General features: G+C 47.9%; 1 protein-coding gene and 1 long non-coding RNA gene across 2 annotated transcripts in view; one reads left to right on the top strand and one right to left on the bottom strand.

Moving 5' to 3' along the window:
* Positions 1 to 19,135, bottom strand: part of FRMPD2 (FERM and PDZ domain containing 2) — a 100,748-nt gene that overhangs the window by 44,008 nt on the left and 37,605 nt on the right. Inside the window, exons 11-15 of the mRNA XM_045568234.1 lie at positions 17,822 to 17,996; positions 15,977 to 16,124; positions 15,177 to 15,315; positions 6,609 to 6,764; positions 1,333 to 1,518 (exon numbers count right to left, since the gene is read on the bottom strand). Coding sequence (XP_045424190.1) covers positions 1,333 to 1,518; positions 6,609 to 6,764; positions 15,177 to 15,315; positions 15,977 to 16,124; positions 17,822 to 17,996 — 804 coding nt within the window. The remainder of the gene's footprint in view (positions 1 to 1,332; positions 1,519 to 6,608; positions 6,765 to 15,176; positions 15,316 to 15,976; positions 16,125 to 17,821; positions 17,997 to 19,135) is intronic.
* Positions 13,368 to 17,330, top strand: LOC123649920. Its single transcript, XR_006739191.1, has 3 exons — positions 13,368 to 13,512; positions 14,172 to 14,378; positions 15,142 to 17,330. It is a non-coding gene; the product is annotated as an uncharacterized LOC123649920 (long non-coding RNA).

The following is a 19,135-nucleotide window of genomic DNA, read 5'->3' as shown; positions in this document are numbered from 1 at the left end:
TAATATGAAGACCACTTTAATAAACTCAATTAAATTATACTCAATTTTTATTTTTAGATGGAAGCTTTTTTCTAGAGACAAACAATAATTTATTATGAAATTCTATCAAGAATTACATTTTGACATGTGTTAATTTCAAAAGCCAGGATGGAAGAAATGAAAGAAATATTCAGAATATGAATAAAAGCAATTATGTTCTACTTCGGGAATTCTAACATCAAATAATTATAGAAACAATGATTTAGTTAGAAAAATTTTAAAACCATAACAGCAAACTAAATAGGGAAAAAAACAATTTTTTCATGGGCCATAGATGAACCTCATGCCTTAAAATGAAGTCACACAAATACTGACCGGAAGACCCACAGGACAGGCAGAGACAGTCGGTTGGCACTACCAGGTTGCCAGTGCCACATTGATTATAACTAAATTCAGGAAGCATAAATATGCATGCAAATAGTGTTCAAATAAGATTTCAAATGTTGTATATTTAATGGAGATTTTCTGTTTTTAAAAAAAGGCTTTTAGGCCTGGTGTGGTGGCTCATGATTGTAATCCTAGCACTTTCAGAGGCAGGGGCAGGAGAATCGATTGAGGCCAGGAGTTCAAGACAAGCCTGAGCAACACAGCAAGACCCCATCTCTACAAAAAATAGAAAAATTAGCTGGGCGTGGAGGCATGCGTCTATAGTCCCAGCTACTCAGGAGGCTGAAGCAAGAGCATCACCTGAGCCCAGGAATCTGAGGTTTTTCAGTGAGCTATGATGATGCCACTGCACTCTAGCCCCAGTGACAGAGCAAGACTCTGTCTCAAAAAAAAAAAAAAAAAAGGCTTTTAAACTTGCAATGGCTATCAAAAGTTTGCAATCCTCAGTGTCCCGTAGCACACCAGGGATCTCAGCACACTGTGTACAAAGGGAAAATTAAAACACAAAGAACATGCTTTAAAACCTTGCAGATTCTACCCCACCTACAGTACACTCCTCCTACCCCATCTCCCACCTCCAACCTTGCTACCAACAGTGATGGATTCTCCAAACTAAGAGAACTTTCCCCAGAAGGAAAATGTAGCCCTTTATCCCCATGGCTGTTCACTGGGGTGTGGGGGGTCCAGAGGAGGGATGGGAGGGAAGAAATAGCCTCCTGGGGATCTCCCAAGATCCCTTGGTAGAACTTCCTGCAAACACCCTGCAACACCTCATAATGCAGGTCAACTGACAGGCTGGGAGCATATTTTGTCAGGAGGAAGCCACACAGCCTATTGCTCCTTTAAAGGGGTAACAGATCAAAGGAAAATGAAGCACAGGTCATTTATCAACTGAATTACACTCACGTAAGTCGAAATCTTCCTGGTTTCTCTCCACTGAAACTGCAAAGTTGCAATTCTGCTGCTGTGTTTCACTTCATATACTATGACACCCTTGGCACAGATCCCCAAGGCCAGCTCCCCGTCTGTCCTCTTCTTCTCTGGGAATACCCGGTGAACCAGCACGCCGTATTCCGGGAGCTGCTGAGTGACCTGGAGCAAGAAAAAAGGCCAATTTAAGCACACTGGTTTACAATCATGGGCCTCAGGCCATTCCATGAAACACACATTGATAGGTGGTCTGAAAAAAATAAAAAAGGGTAGGACTGTCAAGTAAGTTTAGGAAACATTGAGCTAAACAAATTTCCTTACTACCCATACAAAATTTCTCTGCCCCTCTGATATGATAGCAATTTTCTACTTTTTTTACCCAAAGGAATATTTTTCTCATGGAGCACCTAAAACAACACTTAGAAGACAGTTATTATGAAAATGATACAGTAGAATAATAATATTCTGAACAAGTTTTTAGAATTCAGACTCCTGTGGGCCATCTCAAGGTAAGGATTTCGTTTCCCAGTTGTGCCAGTCACCGTCTTCTGCGGTGTTTTCTGATCCAAACCCACCATGCTACAGACGCCAAACCTGACGCTCAGGCACAGGGAGCGACCTTCCCGACCGCCAGCATCGCTGCTGGATCAACAGGAGGCTTCAACACCTGCAGAGAAAATGCCCATTCACTTTGGCCTTTCTCACCTCATTGCAATGCCTTGATGGGGTTCCTACAGCCCAGGGTCTTGCCTCAGTTTACCAGGTTAGGAGACTAAATCTTGCCAGGGTCCAGGGGCCAATGGGAGCTGGAGACTACAGTAGACCAACCAAATTCTTAAGAGACCGGAGTATAAACCTAACACAAGGCTTTTATGTCTGAATGGTAGTCGTGTCTCCGTCCTGAGTTCTCCCACCTTGGTCTTCCCCAGGAAGTCTCCAGTCCCGACCAGAAGGTTGATGCGCCTGGACCCACAGCAGGGACTCTTGCTGCAAGCATGTGAAACCCTCTCCGAAGGGTTTCACTGGTGAGATCTGTTATACCATTTCTACCCCTCAGCAGCGCCACGTCCTGTCCCGTCTCTCCCACCCCCAGGCGGGGTCACAAAAACAGGGACGGGTTATGGCTTTGAGAGCTCCTCTCTCAAGCTCCTCCCCCCTTCCTCTCCTGCTGCTGAACAGTCTCCCAGACAGGTCCTGCTGCCTGCAGACTCCACAGCTCCTCACAGGGTCTGGTCCAGATCAAGCTTCTGCACCCTGAGCCTCCTTTTAACTTTGGACAGACCCCGTCATTATCATCGTTGTTGTCATCATACAAAACGGTATTTACTGAACACTAGTGCTGAAGCATCCAGTGGGCAGACTGGGCATGGGATTCAGGTCTGACAAAGCACCCCAAGACAATTACATAAAGCCTTTTAAAGAATTTGATGTAATATTTCTAAAAAAAAAAATTTAAGCATTAATAAGGAGTCTTCATTGGAATAAAGGATGCCTTTGCTAAACTGAATTTCACTTTTTCAATTGTTCACTATTAGTTTATATTTTTATTTTATTTTTTAATTATACAAAGAGAGATATGATACTTTTCAGTACTTTGGGCCTCAAAATTCTTAAGCTGCTAAAGCACCATGTTAAGCATTTCCCATGCATTATAGCATTATTACTTAATCTTCACAACAGTCATAGAGACACATGTAGCTCTCTCTTTTCAAAGGAAAAAATGGAAGAACAGAAGGGTTAAGAAATCTGCCAAAGTTCCCACTTTGGAGCCAGGAATGGAAACATGGAAATGTGAGTTTGTTTGCTCCTGAGTCTTCACTCTTAACAACTAAAATACTTCATGGATATCCATGAAGTCTGGAAACATAGGTGAACACACCTAATGCCATCAAGGGCATCTTCAGTCTACCAAAAAAATAAAATAATCATGTCTGCCTCCGTTCTTTATCTACCTGGGAGTCCTCTAGAGCTGCAGTCCCCAACCCCCGGGCCACGACCCCAGAGCTCCACCGCCCCACCCGCCAGCCCGCCTTTTCCCCATCCCGTGGAAAAATTGTCTTCCATGAAACTTAGGATTGGGGGGTCCGCACAGCAAGAAGTGAGTGGCAGGCGAGCGAGCGAAGCTTCAACTGTGTTAAACAGCCGCTCCCCAGCGCTCGCATCACTGCCTGAGCCCCGTACCCCCCCACCTGACCCCCCCACCCCTGGAAGATTGTCCATGCGTGGAAGACTGTCTTCCATGAAATTGGCCCCTGGTGCAAAAGGGTTGGGGGCCGCTGCTCTAGGGTGCCTCCCCTCCCCACTCAGCATTGCCATGCTGGTTTCTCCCTCAGAGGGTCATTTCATCTCCGTGTGCCTAGGCCATCTCACTATGACACCCTGACCTCCCCAAAACGGGCAGCAAAGCTGAGGCTGGAACCAGGCGCTCCTGGCTGCCAGCCATGCCACACCCTTGCTGTACTGAATACCCTGGAAACAAGTGGCCTGTTACCCCCCGGTGTTCACAAAGAGACTCACCACAGTTCATACTCGTTGACTTTATAACTCCACTCCTGAGAATCTATCCCAAGAAAATACACTGAATAATCAAGACAAAGCCTTCTCATATTGCTGTTCAGCACAGACTTGTGGGAGTGGGCTGGGGAAACCAGCTCCTTGGCGGCAAATGATTTCCTAAAAGCAGTACTGCCTTAGGATGGACTATCAGGCAGACTTTACAAAGATATTTATAAAGCATTTGTAATTATCAGGGAACTGCATTTGTTATAATACTAAGTGGGGAAGACTACAGGGTACAACCAGCATGATTTCAACAGCAAAAAAGTTTTTTTAAATGTTTTCATAACCTATATCCCTAGTGATGCGGGAAAATGGTTGCATGGTTGAGGAACTCTGGCAGACATTGAGTTTCTGAGGTTAATATGCCAATATAGTTGTGACTGTGCAGACAGAGTGTGGCATTCAGCAGGACCCAAACTGGACTCCTGCCAGGGCTGCTTCTGGTGCAGGCGGGTGGGTCGGCAGAGGTGGTCAGCAGAGCCGGGGCCAGCTGCGAATGGCTTCCTTTTGGTTTGCTTTGTTTTCTTTTTTTAGTGAAAAAGAAGAGCCACAGAATCCGTAATTAATAATCTAGTGACTGTAGAGAAGTAACTGGGTTCTGCGAGGGGCTCTGAGGATCCAGGGCCCGCTGGGCACCTATAGCCTAGCAGGACAGACTGCAGTGCCAGGTGTCCTAGCACCAGACACCAACAGCGCTCAAAACGTTCATCACCACTAACCCTGCCACTCCACTCACGGAGTGTATCATTTAGAGATTAAGCTACAATTTAGGTAAAAAAATGCTCAGTATTATTTAAAATTGTCCCAGATTGGAAAAAGCTTATATGTCAAACAATAGAGTATTGAGAGAAAAAAATTAGGGTACATGTGTTCATTCAAAATAAGTTTTCAAAATGTTAGTGATATGGGATTATATGAATACATAAAGTGCATATATAACATAAACTCAATTTTAAGTACATATGTATTAATATATGCACATACATACAGACGCACAGAACAAAGAGAGAAGGATTGATGTGCCAAAATGTAACTGTGCTATCTCCAGGGAGAAGAATTATGAGAAACGTTTACTTTTATAATCAGGGAGGGAAAAAAATTTTAACAAATCCCCACCCTAACGAGAGCATCCCAACGTGCCCTGCAGGTGATGAAGCCCTGTCTGGGTCATCCCTGCACCGCAGCAGGGACACACGGCGTCCACAACCCCAACCCGTCCAGCAAGGGGAGCCGAGAAAGCCAGGGTGTTCCCTGACACCGATAAAGACTGAATGCAAATGAAATCAAATCCATTCAGTGCTTTCCGTAAATGATTAAAAAAGAAGGTTTCCTGTATTTTTGCTTCTGAGACTGCTGGCTTATTTTATAATGATTTTTCATCACTCAACCAGGGAAGGAGGGAGGGACTCCAACAATGAGTCTAGCACACAAAGCCAAGGCTTGGGTGGAGGCCAGCAGGCAGCATCCATCCTGCAGAAGCTCCCCTGCAGGGCTGAGTCCTTGGCCTGTAGGTTTGGTTCTGTGGCTCTGCGGCCCTGTGGTCACTCACCATCAGATGGCTTTGAAGTCCCCATTGGTTCCCTGTCAAGGGAATGCTGTATCCTCTTGACAGGGAACATACACGAAGGCTGGACTAAATACGGAATGCACTGAGCCTGTGTCCGTCTGGGCGTCTCACATGAAACGTTTGCAGGCTTACCCCATGCTAGGTGCAGGGACAGTTCTGCAAAACAACTAGACAAAAAGCAAAGGCCAGACATAGTTTGTCTGTTCCGCTTTCAAATGCCAGTCTCTATTAAAGACAAGAAAACTTGGGCAGAATATTCCTACCCATCTTAGGAGACTCATGTACAGAGAAATATGAAAATCCCCACGTTTCCTTTTAAAGCTGCTCCCCAAATCTAAAGGCCCAGCCCATAGTCCATCCTGGGGAAGCTGGGGGCCTCCTCCCACTTGTCCCTTAGCTGCATCTTCACAGGCAGAGCGGCCACTCCCTCTCTGGCCCCACCATCTTGACATGGAGTAGCTGGTACTGTTCTCTCTCTCACTGAGCATTATCAGCTTGCAAATCTCTGGGTACACGGAAGTCCTGCCCAGGAGACCCCGGACTCCCTGGGGGCAGGGAGCACCTGCAATGCCTGGCCCACAGCGAATGGAGGCCGTGGAGTAAGCAAAGGCTGTTCATCGCCGTGCATGCCTACAAATATGGGGGCATTGAAGTGCCACTGCTTTTGTGCAAAGGGTGAAGACTGTGGACTGAAGCCTGGGCCACACCGGCTGTGCTATGCTGAGGACAGCTGCCGGAAGGCTGCAAACTCTGGGTCTTCCAATGGCTTTGCTCTGACCCACACCCTGACTTAGTACTTCTGTCATCCTGTGTGACATCATGAGAAATGTGGTCTCCCAGTTGCAGAAAAGTGTCTGGGATGCTGCTCTAAGATTAAAGAAAGGCCCTACCACACCCACCCCAGCTCACTAAATCCTACCTATCTTCGGGTCAAGGGCCCCTGCTTCCTGAAGCCTCTCCTTGCCCTCAGAGCGATGGGGGCTTCCTTCTTCCTCTAGCTCAAGGCCTTTGCTCATGCCTCCTTGTGGGTCTGAGCACATCTGGCCCTCAGAGAAGGTTCCAGAAGAGATTGCTAACTGCATTCCCTTAATGACCAGCACTGCTGCCAAGGTCTGGAAGGACTTACCGTCAAGAACTGCAGCTCAGCATCCTCTCCCCAAAGTGCAGAACCGAGCCGGTGTCTCTCCGAGACTTCCGCTTGGACCTGGAGAGCAGTCATTCTCTCGATCAGACTTGCTGGGATGTAATCTTCAACTCGAAAGTACGCCTGACTCTCTACCTGCTGGAAACAGGATGCAGAGGGAAAGGGACGTAAGCAAGACAAGCAAGACACCATCTGTGCACTCTGAGCAGAAAGAAACCTTGTCTGCAGTCACGATCCAACGAGGGTGCCAAGCAAGGATGCTTCTTTGAGGTGCCCACCTGGGATATCATTTTCTGCTACATTAGAAGCAATACCAAACACTATGACGTGAACAGATGGAGAGACGAAAGAAGCCACCTGTTTCCAAACCTCTTCTGCATACCAGGTGGTCTACAGAACTCGTTAGGCCCACAGCAGTGCCATGACTATGGCAATATTATTGCCACGGCCAAGATGAGCAAGGAGAGAAGTCATTCAACAAGGCTGAGGTCACGCAACTTGTAAGTGACAGAAACAGTATTTGTTCACCCAAAGCCTTCACTCATTCCATGATGCCACACCCCTTCCCAAAAGGCACAGTGAAACCCTGGCCCTAAAACTTTGTTTCTTTTTATTGGTTTAGCATTTCTCCACATGTCCACGTGTGCTCCTGGCATATGGTCCATCTCTTATGAGGGGGAGTCTCAGCTGTGCCACCATCTCTGCACAAGGAGGGGTTCAAGAAGTAACCCCCTGAACAACGAAAGACTGTACACCCCCACCCCGCTCCAGGTCTGAACCTTCATCAAGCCTGCTCTGCGGGGGACTGAGGCTATGGCCCCCCTAGGAGAGGCTGGGAGATTGGATCATTTGCTGCCTGATAATGGATTCCCTGAACACAGACTCCAGGGCAAAGAGAATTATGCAGAAGTTCACGGAGGAGCGATCCTGGGGTCCACTGTACAGAATGAGAAAGTCAGGACTGGGCAGAAGGAGCAGCCGACTCTGCCTGTGTGTTTCTGCATCAACTTCTCCTGGTCTGAGTGGGCCACGCCAGCCTCACCCCGGGCAAGGCGTTTCCCCCAGTTGAGCACAATTACCCATGAGGAAAGCAGCAGGTACTGGGGGAATCTGGCCTTCTCAGGGGCGGGCGTGGATGAGTTGACCCAATGAGGGGATCTGCAGGAAACAGCATGACGTCCACTAAATGCCACACACTCCTGGTGTGGCACAGGCCTGTGCCCATGTGGCCATGGACTGAGAATCCTGCGGGTTGGTGCTGGCCCCATGCTGGTTCTGAGCTAAGCTCAGAGGCACAAAGGGAAAGAAATTTCTCAGCAATCTAGTGCGTAAAAAAGCATTTAGAGAGCTATTAGAATGGCCAAAATCCAGAACACTGACAACACCATATGCTGATGAAGATGTGGCGCAGCCAGAACCCTCATTCGTTGCTGGACAGGAAGGCAAAATGGTACAGCCATTTCAGAACACAGTTAAGCAGTTTCGTACAAAATTAAACATATGCTTGCCATATGATCCAGCAATCATGCTCTTTGGTATTTACCCAAAGAAGCTGAAAACGTATGTCCACACAAAAACCTGCACATAGATATTTATAGCAGCCTTATTTATCATTGCCAAAACTTGGACACAAAAGGTGTACTTTACTAAGTGAATGGATAAACTGTGGTATGTCCAGACTAGGGAATATTATTCAGCACTGGAAAGAAATGAGCTGTCAAGCTATGAAAAGACATGGAGGAACCTTAAGAGCATGTTCCCAAGTGAAATATTCCAATCTGAAATGGCTACATACTGTATGATTCCACCTATGAGACGTTCTGGAAAAGGCTAAGCTATGGAGACAGTGAAAAGATCAAGGGTTTGTGGGGAGGGAAGGATGAACAGGTGGAGCACAGAGGATTGTTAGGGCTATGAAACTACTCAATATGGTACTTTGAACATTTATTATACAAATTGGGTCATTATTGTCATACTCACCTAAATCAGAGTCGAGGAAAATGCACTCAGGGCACAGAGCACCTACTCCAAGAATTAAGTTTTTCCACAAGACCAGTTTTACCAAATAACTGCTCAAGTGCCCAGCCGTGGCTCTAAGACTAGTTTCACCTACCACTGTCACTCGCCAGCCACAGCCTGCCAGCTCCTGAAAGCTTCTCTCGTGCAGATGAGCTTTCTTTCAGAACAATATGTAACATTTCTCTTTGTAATAAAACTCCCCAACTTGTCTACATTCTTTGAGCATACTGAAGACCACTCAGTCTGTGCGTGTGCCTCAAATTGCAATTCTTGCTTCCCAAATAAAATATTTTAAATTTAGAGATCGGTCTCTATATTTTACTTGACTTTGACAATACTGTAATGGTCAAACCTATGGAATGCACAACACTGAGAGTGAACCCCAATGTAAATACGTGCTCTAAATGATGATGACATGTCCATGAGGGTTCATCGATTGTAACAAATGTACGTTCTGGGGCAGGATGCTTACCAGAGCCCCTGAAAAATATTTTATAAGGAGAGACTGGGCATATATATGTAGGAGCAGGGGGCAAATGCAAAATCTCTGTACTTATCACTCAATTTTGCTGTGAATCTAAAACTGCTCTAAAAACTAAAGTCCATTAGAACATTAAAACAGTAAGTATTTGGGATCTTTGACCCAGCATCTCATTGCTAGGAATATACCCAAGAGAAAAAGTCAACATGCAAGTAAAAAGGCTCCAGACTCAGGTACCTCTACATCTGTGTCACTGATAAAAGAGAAGGATCAGAAGTAACTCGAATGGTAACAGGGACAGTCACCATGTCCATAGTGCTACTAGGCGAATGCCGCACAGTAGGAGAACGAAGAAGTAAAGGAAGACGCGGCCCTGCGAAGGCGCGTTGGGCGTGACTCTGAAGGATCCCTGGGAAGGCCACGGAGGACATACGCCCTTCGGTGAGAAAGTGGAATGCAAGTCGAACGTGGAGATGTTTACAACGGTATAAAAATCCCTGCATGTGAGAATGTGCCCAGAGAAAAGTTGTTCTGCTGTGACGATGTGATTAAGGAGATTTATTTTTATACTAAATTGTCTTTGTCTCCCTCTTTAAAATGCAAATGTAGTCATGTCACTTCCCTACTTAAAATTCTTCAGGGGCTCCCAATCTTTCACAACAGTGGTTTTCAAATTATTTTTTCCAGCACCAGAACCATTTATCAAACAATATATAAGCCCTTTAGGAGGGCACACTAAGTCTTCCCAGATATGACAGGTGGCACCCACCTGGCCTCGAAACCACCTAAGCTCGGGCTGCCCTGAAATACCTACAGGCCAGCTTCCTCCTCCTGCTCACTCAGCAACACAGAGAGGGGCTTAGCGGAGGGGTGAGGGACTTCTGAGGCCTCCTCCAATGCCTTCTGAAGTGCCCACCACAGCGCCTGCCACACAGCGAGGCAAGGCCCTAGCAGTGAGTCCTGGCTTTGCTTACCTAACCTCACAGAGCCACAGTTTTCTCAGTGGCAAATGAAAATAGCACCAGTTTTTCAGGGTTGATACAAGGATTCAATGATGCCAAGCACGGAGCAGGCCCTCCATAAATAGGACTGAGTGAGTAGACTGCAAATGAACAGGTTTGTGTAACCTGCCTTTACACACAGGAGAAAGGACAAAGGTCTGCTTTGAGGTCACATGGGGGCAGCAGAGAGCATCTCAGAAGTGTTCTGGTCCCAGGATGCAGGGAGAGGTTGAGGCTTGGCAGGATCTGGGGTTGAGGGAGCAGGAGATGGAGGAGGAGATCCTGCCGAGGCAGAAGCTGGGTGAGGTCAGTCAGAAACTGGACAGGCACGAGGGTCACCAGAATGGGGTGTTGGAGATGGTCAATTTTATGGGCCTTAGGGTGTCCAGATATTTGGTCAAATATCTGGGTGTGTCTGTTAGGGTGTTTTTGCAGGAGATTAACATTTAAATAAGAAGACCAAGTAAAGCAGATTGCTCTTCCTAATGTGGGTGGGCCTCATCCAATCCACTGAAGGCCTGGATACAGCAAAAAGGCTGACCCTCCTGTAATAAGAAGGAGCACCTCTCTGCCTGTCTTCAAGCTAGGACATAGGTCTTCTCCTGCCTTTGGACTCAGACTTGGACTAGAACTACACTGTGGGCTCTCCTGGGTCTCCAGCTTGCTAACTGCAGATCTTGGGACTCCTCACCTCCATCACGTGAGCTAGTGCCTTATAATAACTCTCCTGATAGATAAGAGAGAGAGATAGGGATATCCTATTGGTTCTATTTCTCTGAAGAACCCAGATTAATGTAGGCACACATGACAGGTCCCCCCACCACCTCTTTCCTGATTCCTGGGGCAAGTGGCTGCATTGGGCTGATTCTGAGCCTGAGTAAGGGCATATCGCTCAGCCTCCCCAGCTGCCTTCAGTGGACCTGGCCTGTAGTCCCCACCAGCGCTAAGCAGTAGAGTTAGAATCAGGTTTGACATTACGTCTGACTCCACTGACTGAAGGTTAGCTGTTGCATCATGTTATATTACAGCACTCCTAATTCTGGAGGAGAGAGAAGGAAAGGTTACAAACAGCAATTGCTACATGCCAGGTGCCGTATATGCATTCCCATCTTCTACCTTTAGAGCAACTTTGCAAGAGATTATTATTTTCCATTGTGCCGATGAAAAAGCCGAGGCTCAGAGAGATAACATGCCCAAGATCATGAGCTACTACTTGCAGGAGGCAGAATTTGAACACAGTTCCTTCTGACTCCAAAATTTCGGCTCACATCTCTGGCTGTGCAGTCTGCTAAGGATGCATCAGTGCTGGCCCTGGGAGATACCCTGCCCTGTCTGCCTTAGCCACACACAGGACTGGACTAGGGGTTGCAGAAAGAATGTCAACTGATCCACTGGGTAACCCTGCCTTAGAGCACTCTCTTCCCAAAGCCCCCAAAGGTAGCAGCACTAGAACAACAGGGAGTTGGCTTAGTAAGGACTAAGGTCCTTGTTAAGGACCCCAGGCCTGGGGGCTGAGGACAGGAAGGGGTTTAAGAGTTAGCAGTGACAGAGCTGGAGCCTTGTCAAAAGGGCAGGGAGGAGGTTAAGGGGATAAGGCCAATTCTGGGGAACAGCTCTTCTAGGCCAGGGTGGTGCCAGGGGCAGAAGGTGAAGTCCTAGTCCCCAAGGATTAAGGTGGCTCCAGGAGAGTGGGAGGCGGGGGATGGTAATTCAGCTAGCGTTCTGCTGACTTTCCTGATGGTGACTTTTGTCTGCAGCATCTCCCAGCCCAGGAGCCTGTACTCCATTCATTCCCCCACACCTGAGATCAACAGCTTGTGAGCAAACTCCCTGTGTTTCAAGCTCCACTTTAATGCTGGAGAAATGACAAAGCAAAACAGACAAAAAATCTTACCCTCAGGGAGTTTCCATTCTAATGAAAGAGAAAAACAATAAGACTCAAAAATAAAATGAATGTATCATGCCTGGTGTTGAAAAATGCTGTAAACAAAAACACAGCAGCGGGAGGGTCTACAGAGGGACACGGCAGCACCCTGAGGCTGTGCTGGGGAGACAGCAAGACAATATCGGGGAGGGTCTGAGAAGCATCTTTCAAACAGCAGAGTGCAACGCATCAGTGAGCTATGAAATCATTTTAGGGGCTCATAAACAGCATTTTTTAAACTAGCTGGAATAGAACAGGAGATATCAAAGTGCTTCACATACAGAAAGGATGCACCTTATTTCCTGAAATTGTTGCTTCAGTTCTGTTACATGTACGTGTGTGTCGGGTTATAATGTCCATTTATCATGGGTCATGGCACAAAAAGTTAAAAAGCCACTGTTCTCAAAGACCCATTTTTAACTTTTGACCTGCCCTTTCTCTTTAACCCCGTGACCGGGTCACAGTCTTGCCACTCCGCCCCCCACGCACTGCTCGAGGAGGAGGAACACAGCCGTATGACGGCGTCCACAATCGCGGTGGCTGCGGCTTTGCCTTCTCAGACTCCGGGCGTGTTAGTCTGCCCGGGCTGCCGTAACCCATGCCACAGGCTGGGGGCTTAAACACCAGGAAGTTACTGTCTCCCAGTGCTGGAGGCTGGAAGTCAGCAGGCTTGGCTTCCCCGGGCCGCTCCTTGGCTGGCAGACGCGCATCGCTGTGTCCCCACAGGGTCTCCTCTCGGTGCTCCGGCTCCCTGCTGCCTGCTTGGCGCGTCCAAACTTCCTCTTCATAGGACTGCAGGCAGACTGGATTAGGGCGCGCTTCACTGCACCTCATTTCAACTTAATCGCCTCTTTCAAAGGACCTAGCTCCAAGTACAGTCACCTTCTAAGGTCCTGGGAATTAGGCTTCCACCTATAAACCTGCCAGAGGGCATGATTCAGCCCTTGGCGCAAGGCCAGACCCAGATGACCCAGCACACTAGAATTTTGGCAAACATGGCTCCTTTGTTCACCAAGGATATAGCATCACTGACCACCAAGTACTCACTGGTGATGGACATATATTTTTGGCCATGTACAACTATTCACCTTCTTTTTTGGAAACGGGCAATCAACCTTCCTCCCTCTTAGTCCATGCACTTCGCTTCCTGTGAGCTCCAGCTCTGGCTCCTGGGGTGGCCATGTGACCCACGCCTAACCAATCAGAATATAGCATCCCCCTCCACCGTGATTGGCTTATGGTGGGCACATGACCTTATCAGAACCAATGAGACAAAGCCCCAGGATTTCCGTAGTTTTTGTTTCCGAGAGGGACTTTCCCTTTTGTGCTGGGCTGAAACCTGGAGAATGGAATTGGGAAGCCGCTGAAGGCAGACCTGGCAGAGGACAGCGCAGCCCAGAGACACAGGAAGCCGGGGTCCTGCTGACATCGTTTGGATCCCTGCACCCATCAAGGCCTACGGTAAGGACCCTGGGGGCTGAGGAGACAGGAGGAAACTCCCAGGTAAAAGAGAGAGTGATAGGGCTGGGGGAGGCTAAGGGAGGACCTGGATGCTTCGGTTTTGCAAGCCAATAAATTATATGTTTATTCAAGCCCATCTGAGCTTGCTCTCCTATCACTTGGAATGAAGAGAGCGCTGCCTAATCCCCTGCGCTGACCCAGGGTGTGGGAGAGACGCTGCAAAGGGCCCAGTGGGTAGTGGGGGGTTCTGTTCACTTGTGGAGCCAGGAAAGCTGTGGGGTTGGGGCTGGCCTTGAAAAGTGGGTACGGTTGGGATGGACATGCAGACGCTATGAGAAGGCACTCAAAGGCCCAAGGACATGCCAGGTCTTGGGATCTCAAGGATTGAAAGGTCCTTTGGAAGATCTCTGGGTCAAATGGGTGGCAGTTAAATGTTTTAATTTTTTTCTTTCGAGTAGTGAATACCTCCTTCACACAGCCCTCTTGGAGAAGGTCATCTCTTCTCCAAGCTAAGCATTGCCCAGTGACACCCAGCTTTTATCACATGACAGTAGTGAGTTCCCTCCAAAAGAAAGCCCAGCATGCTGGCCTGGGAGGTCACCAGGGAAGAGATCAGTGGGACTTTTGCCTCCCTTGCTCTTTCCTCTCTGCCCCTACAGATGCAGCCCCAAGACGAACTCCACATTTAGATACCATAACACACTGCCTGGTCTCTGTTGAGGTCTGTTGCCAACACTTTACCTCTCATCCTGGACGTGGGCAGGGGACTTCGTGAACCCAAAAGCAAAACTGCACTGCTCTCTGTAGCAGCTCCCCTGGTTGGTCTCTTCTTCCTGCCTGGTGTCCACATTTTGAATCCTAACTAGGTAAATAAATGTATTAGCATCATCTCTCTCTACTTTCAGGCATCTGCAAATTAAATAACCAGTCACCTCTGTTTAGTCTCTGAAGATTATAACAGAACCATCATGGGCAAGTTAAATCAAAGAAACTTACATGTGATTCTGCTGCAGTGGCAAGGGCTTGGCCAGCAAGGTTAGAGCTGCCATTTGAGAAGAGTGCATCCCAGAAGAATCAGCCCTGGCCTTAGAATCAAATACACCTGGGCTCAAATTTAGACTTGCCCACTTACTAGCCATCTGAACCTCAGATTGCTCTTCTAAAAACCATGAGCAATAATATGAACCTCGCAGTGTTGCTGTGAGAGTTAGGGGAGCTAACATGATGGAGAATGTCAATGCCAGGTACAGGGTGATCTCTTAATAAAGGTTGGCTATGATGGTTGATGGTGATGATGATTATGATAGGAACTCAATAAATTAGTAAATTACTATTGTTGCAGGGATCTATTAGACTAGAACTATATTATAATGCACAAACTTGATTTGTTCATCTTTGTATCTCCCAGAGTCCAGCAAAGAGCACTCAGTGAATGCTTTTTGGATGGATAAGTGGATGGGAGGATAAATGGAAGTCCAGATGGGTAGTTGGGTGGATGGATGGATGGATGGATGGATGAATAGATAGATGTAGTTTACCCCAACCTCAGAGGTAGATGCTATCAACACTTCTGAAAGACATAGTCTCCACTTTACTAACAACTCCCCCATCCCGTAACTGTTTCTCCAGTGACCCCACCCAAAGACCCGAGGTGTCGCCCCTACCTCCTTTGGGTAATTGCCACATTCAGCCTGCAAGGCGAGGACCCCCAGCTGCAGCAGTGTCTCATCATTGCAGCACAGCCTCTCCTCCAGGATATCTTTCCGAAGCTGCAGGTAAAACTGATGCCTTGTCAGGCTGTGCCTGAGAAAGAAGTGTAGGAATAAAGGTGGCTGGAATGCAAAGGGAAGGGAGAATGCTAACACCAGTGGGTTTTTTCAGTCTGGGACATTGGGAACCTTGGGAAGATGAGATACAGCCCAACGGAACCCAGAGGTCAATGCCAATAAGACAAGTGTGGTCTCCTTCATCCATCCACACTATGCCTCCTGCCACTAATGAGGGCTACCCTATCCAGGCACTTCAGTAAACCCATGGAGATGTTTGTTGCTGTGGTTCAAGTGAGGAAAGTATTGAGTTTGGTGTTGTTTCTAACAAGCAAAGAAATAAAGCAGCAGTGATCCAACTGCAAACCCAGGTCTCTCTCCCCAGCCCTCATCACTGGGCTGCTGGGCTATATGTGGAGGGAGAGGGCATGTGGGGTCAGGAAGAGAGAACTCTGACCTTGAGTGGAGCGCATGTGAAACAAAGGGGCAAGTTCTCATTTTGACCAGGCACTGTCTCAAAAAACTGATTTTTCCCTCTTGTTCTATCAGAATCCAATCAACAGAAGATCAACCACAGTAACTGTTGTTATTTATATGCAACTTAACAGTTGCAAAGTACTTGCCTAGCCATGACCTCCCAGTCAGCCTGGACATACTTAGTCCCTTAAGGAAAAAATGAACAGGTTTGCAGCACTCACTGGAGCAGCCCATAGTGGCTGACAAAGAACTTTATCCTCAGGAAGAGTGTGAAGGTGTTCATGGAGGTCTTCTGGGGCTGCTCTCTCCAGCCTTCAGGGGCTATTTCGCACAACCTGGTCTCATTGTCCAGGAAAAAGAACTCTTTGCCTGAAATGGAAATAGAAAGTGGAGAAAGAATGGAGCAGGGAATGCAAGCAGCCTTTTCCCCAAATGGACATGCATGCTGGGGGGTGGGAAGCTGGTGTCCAGAGTGGTTTAAGTAGCAGTCAACACACAGCGCGCAGACCTCCACCCACTCTGCCCTCCGCCCTTGCTGCTGAATTCGACACCCACACCTGACTCCCGCTTCCCTTAGGACCAGTTCTCCCCAAAGGACGGGCAGTTCCCCTTTACAGATTGGCTGTGAAACTCGCCCAAGTTGATCTATATCCAAACCCTGGAGGTGGTCACTTCTGAATGATATTCCCAGGAGGCCCCTAGCTAAGGAGTTGTAGAATTATCCACAGGGGAGGGGCTCAGGGACAGCCACCTGATTGGGAAGAGGCAGGTAGGGGACAAACTTTGAGGTTGTACTCACAGAGCAGGCATACTGGTTTTATTTAGATTGGACATTACAGATCAATAAAAATGTTTCCCAAAGATGCCCTTTTTGACACTTTACAAAAGGTTGACCAAACATCAATTGATCACATCAAAGCATATAATAGTTGTTCTTTTTATCTGGGTGAGGGATCCTTCAGAGGTCTGATGAGAACTATGGGGAGATAAGGACATCTCCGGCCAGGCCTCTGTCGTACACTGAATAATCACACAACACTCGTGAGCTTCTCCTACAGGGGCTGGGAGAATAGAGGGCCGCTCGCTGGACAGGGAGAGCCAGGATTTAACCAGAAAGCCAATGATCCCAACTCAGCCTCCACACAGTGGTTAGAGAGATTCAGCTACAGCAGAGGGATATTGAGTAGATGGTATAAAAGTTATCAACACCAAAAGGAAGTCGCTTATGTCTAACCCTAATAAAATGGAGCTGGGAGGCCATGAGGGCGGGGCACTCACATGCTATGCCTATACCAGAAAGTATCACAGGAAATGTTCTCAAACTGCAGCTTACTGCATGAGTGACACAAGGACAGCTAGCCGCCCACACAAGAACACTTGCCTGACTTTCTGTCTCCACTAATGAACTGACATCAACTCCTGCCTCCATAATTAATGATCTTTTGGTTGTAATACAACTTACATGTACTTCTCTTTTCTGTCTACAAAGGCTTCCCTTTGCCTCAACCTCCTCAGATGCACCTATAGTTTGCTATAGCATGTGTATCCCAGATTGCAATCTGCCTATTCCCAAATAAAGTCATTCTTTGGAGTCTCTCTCTGTTGTTATTTTAGGTTGACAATGGAAATAAAGAGTCCCTAAAAGAAGGGCAGAGAGGGAGGAGGGTGCAGAAACACTTTCTCTTGGATATTTAGAATGGAATCTTAATTTAGGCTTCTGGGGTTGGGGTGCCGAGTCCCCATTAGTCCTGCAGATGAAATGGAAATCAAATTAGACATTTGCTTGTCTAACTTAAATGCACTTTGATTGATCGACCAGATCCATCCAGCCACAGAGACCTACATTATCCTACACTCATGATTTCATGACCAATCTTCTGCACTTCCTTGATACTTTACACGTGAGTGCCTGAAGCCTTCATCATGCTAACCAATGTCTGGGTGTGCAAACAAATGAGGCCCCCGAGTCCCAAGCAGTTTTCCCAAAAGGAATATAGCTCAGGCATCCAGACACCTGGGTCACTAGAGGCACCTGGCCAGCTGTGGACTCCCCAAGAGATGCTTACCTTTCATGTAAGCCAAGCCAAAATAGGTGATTTCCCCAAGGTTGGCAAAGGACATCACGGCGTTGAAGACAGCTCCTGCTGTTGACGCCATGTCACATTTCACCTCCAGACACTGCCCACTCAGCAGGACCACACAGAGGTCCCTGAGCGCCAAATAGGATTTTCCTTTTTTGGTCTGAAAACAGTAATAGTATCAACTGTAACAATAACTATAAGTCATTGAGCCTTTAGCATGTGCTATTTAATAATTACTGTGCTAGGTACTTTTCTTGCATTTAATTGACAAACAACCCTAAGAAATGAGTATGTTAATGATTCCTATTCAGCAGATGAAAAACTGAGGCTCAGAGATGGTAAAGGACTTGCCCAGGGTTGCACAGTCAGGAAGTGGCAGAACCTGGGTTGAATCTGAATCTGAGCTGTCGGCCAGGTTCCGCAGGGCCAGGAAGGCGGGGAGGCAGGTCCGACCAAGGTCTTTCCCCTGCAGGAATCTTGGCTGCCCCTGGGCTCTGCTTTCTGGCAGGGCTGCCCAGAGCCCTCATCAAAGAACCATACACCCCTGGCGGTGTGTCCACCAACCTGATACCGTACCCCCAGGTCCCTGCAGAACACCAGGTTAATGAACTCTAAACCTCAGAGAGAAACTGGGCAGATGCAGATCCAATGAAGAGAGAACTGGGCAAGGGGGTTACTTGGAATCTGAAGATTGGTCAGCAGGGCCAAAGACTTGCACCAGAGTCTGCCTTCTGCCTCTTCTGCCTCCTCAGATCACTGCCGGGTTCATCTGCCACCACAGCCCCACCCTGACCACGGTGGCCTCGGCTCAGCCTCCCAGAGAGTTCATCCCCTGCAGCTACACAGGCTGTTCTGCCTGTGTCTCTGCACACACTGAACCCACTGCCCCAATTCTCTCCCTGCACCTTCTTCCCCATGTGGCAAAGTCCCGCAGGTCTCCAGGTCAGGCTCAGGACCCCTGGTCTGTGGCCCTGCCTGAGCACCAAGCATCCCCTGTGTCTCAAAGCCCAGGCTAGGGCCTGGCCCACACCACCCCCGGGAAATCCTCCTTGGAGGCCAGTCACAGGCAGACACTGGCATGTGTGGCTTTAGTGCCACCAAGAGCATGCCTGCAGCCACACCCTGACCCTCCTGGAACCAGGGGCAATCCCCACACTCCAGGGGCCAAAGCTGATCTGAGGACCCTGTGGGAGGGGGTTTCAGATGTGACACCAGGCAGGGATGATCACACAGGCACTCTGAGCCACCCTGGTCTCCACCCCCACTGCACACCAGAGTCCCACGAGGAGTATGGGGGCT

The sequence above is a fragment of the Lemur catta genome, chromosome 14, assembly GCF_020740605.2.
Source record: "Lemur catta isolate mLemCat1 chromosome 14, mLemCat1.pri, whole genome shotgun sequence".
NCBI classification, from domain to species: domain Eukaryota; kingdom Metazoa; phylum Chordata; class Mammalia; order Primates; family Lemuridae; genus Lemur; species Lemur catta.
Note: the sequence above shows the minus strand (reverse complement) of the source record. Positions and strands in the feature narration are given on the sequence as shown.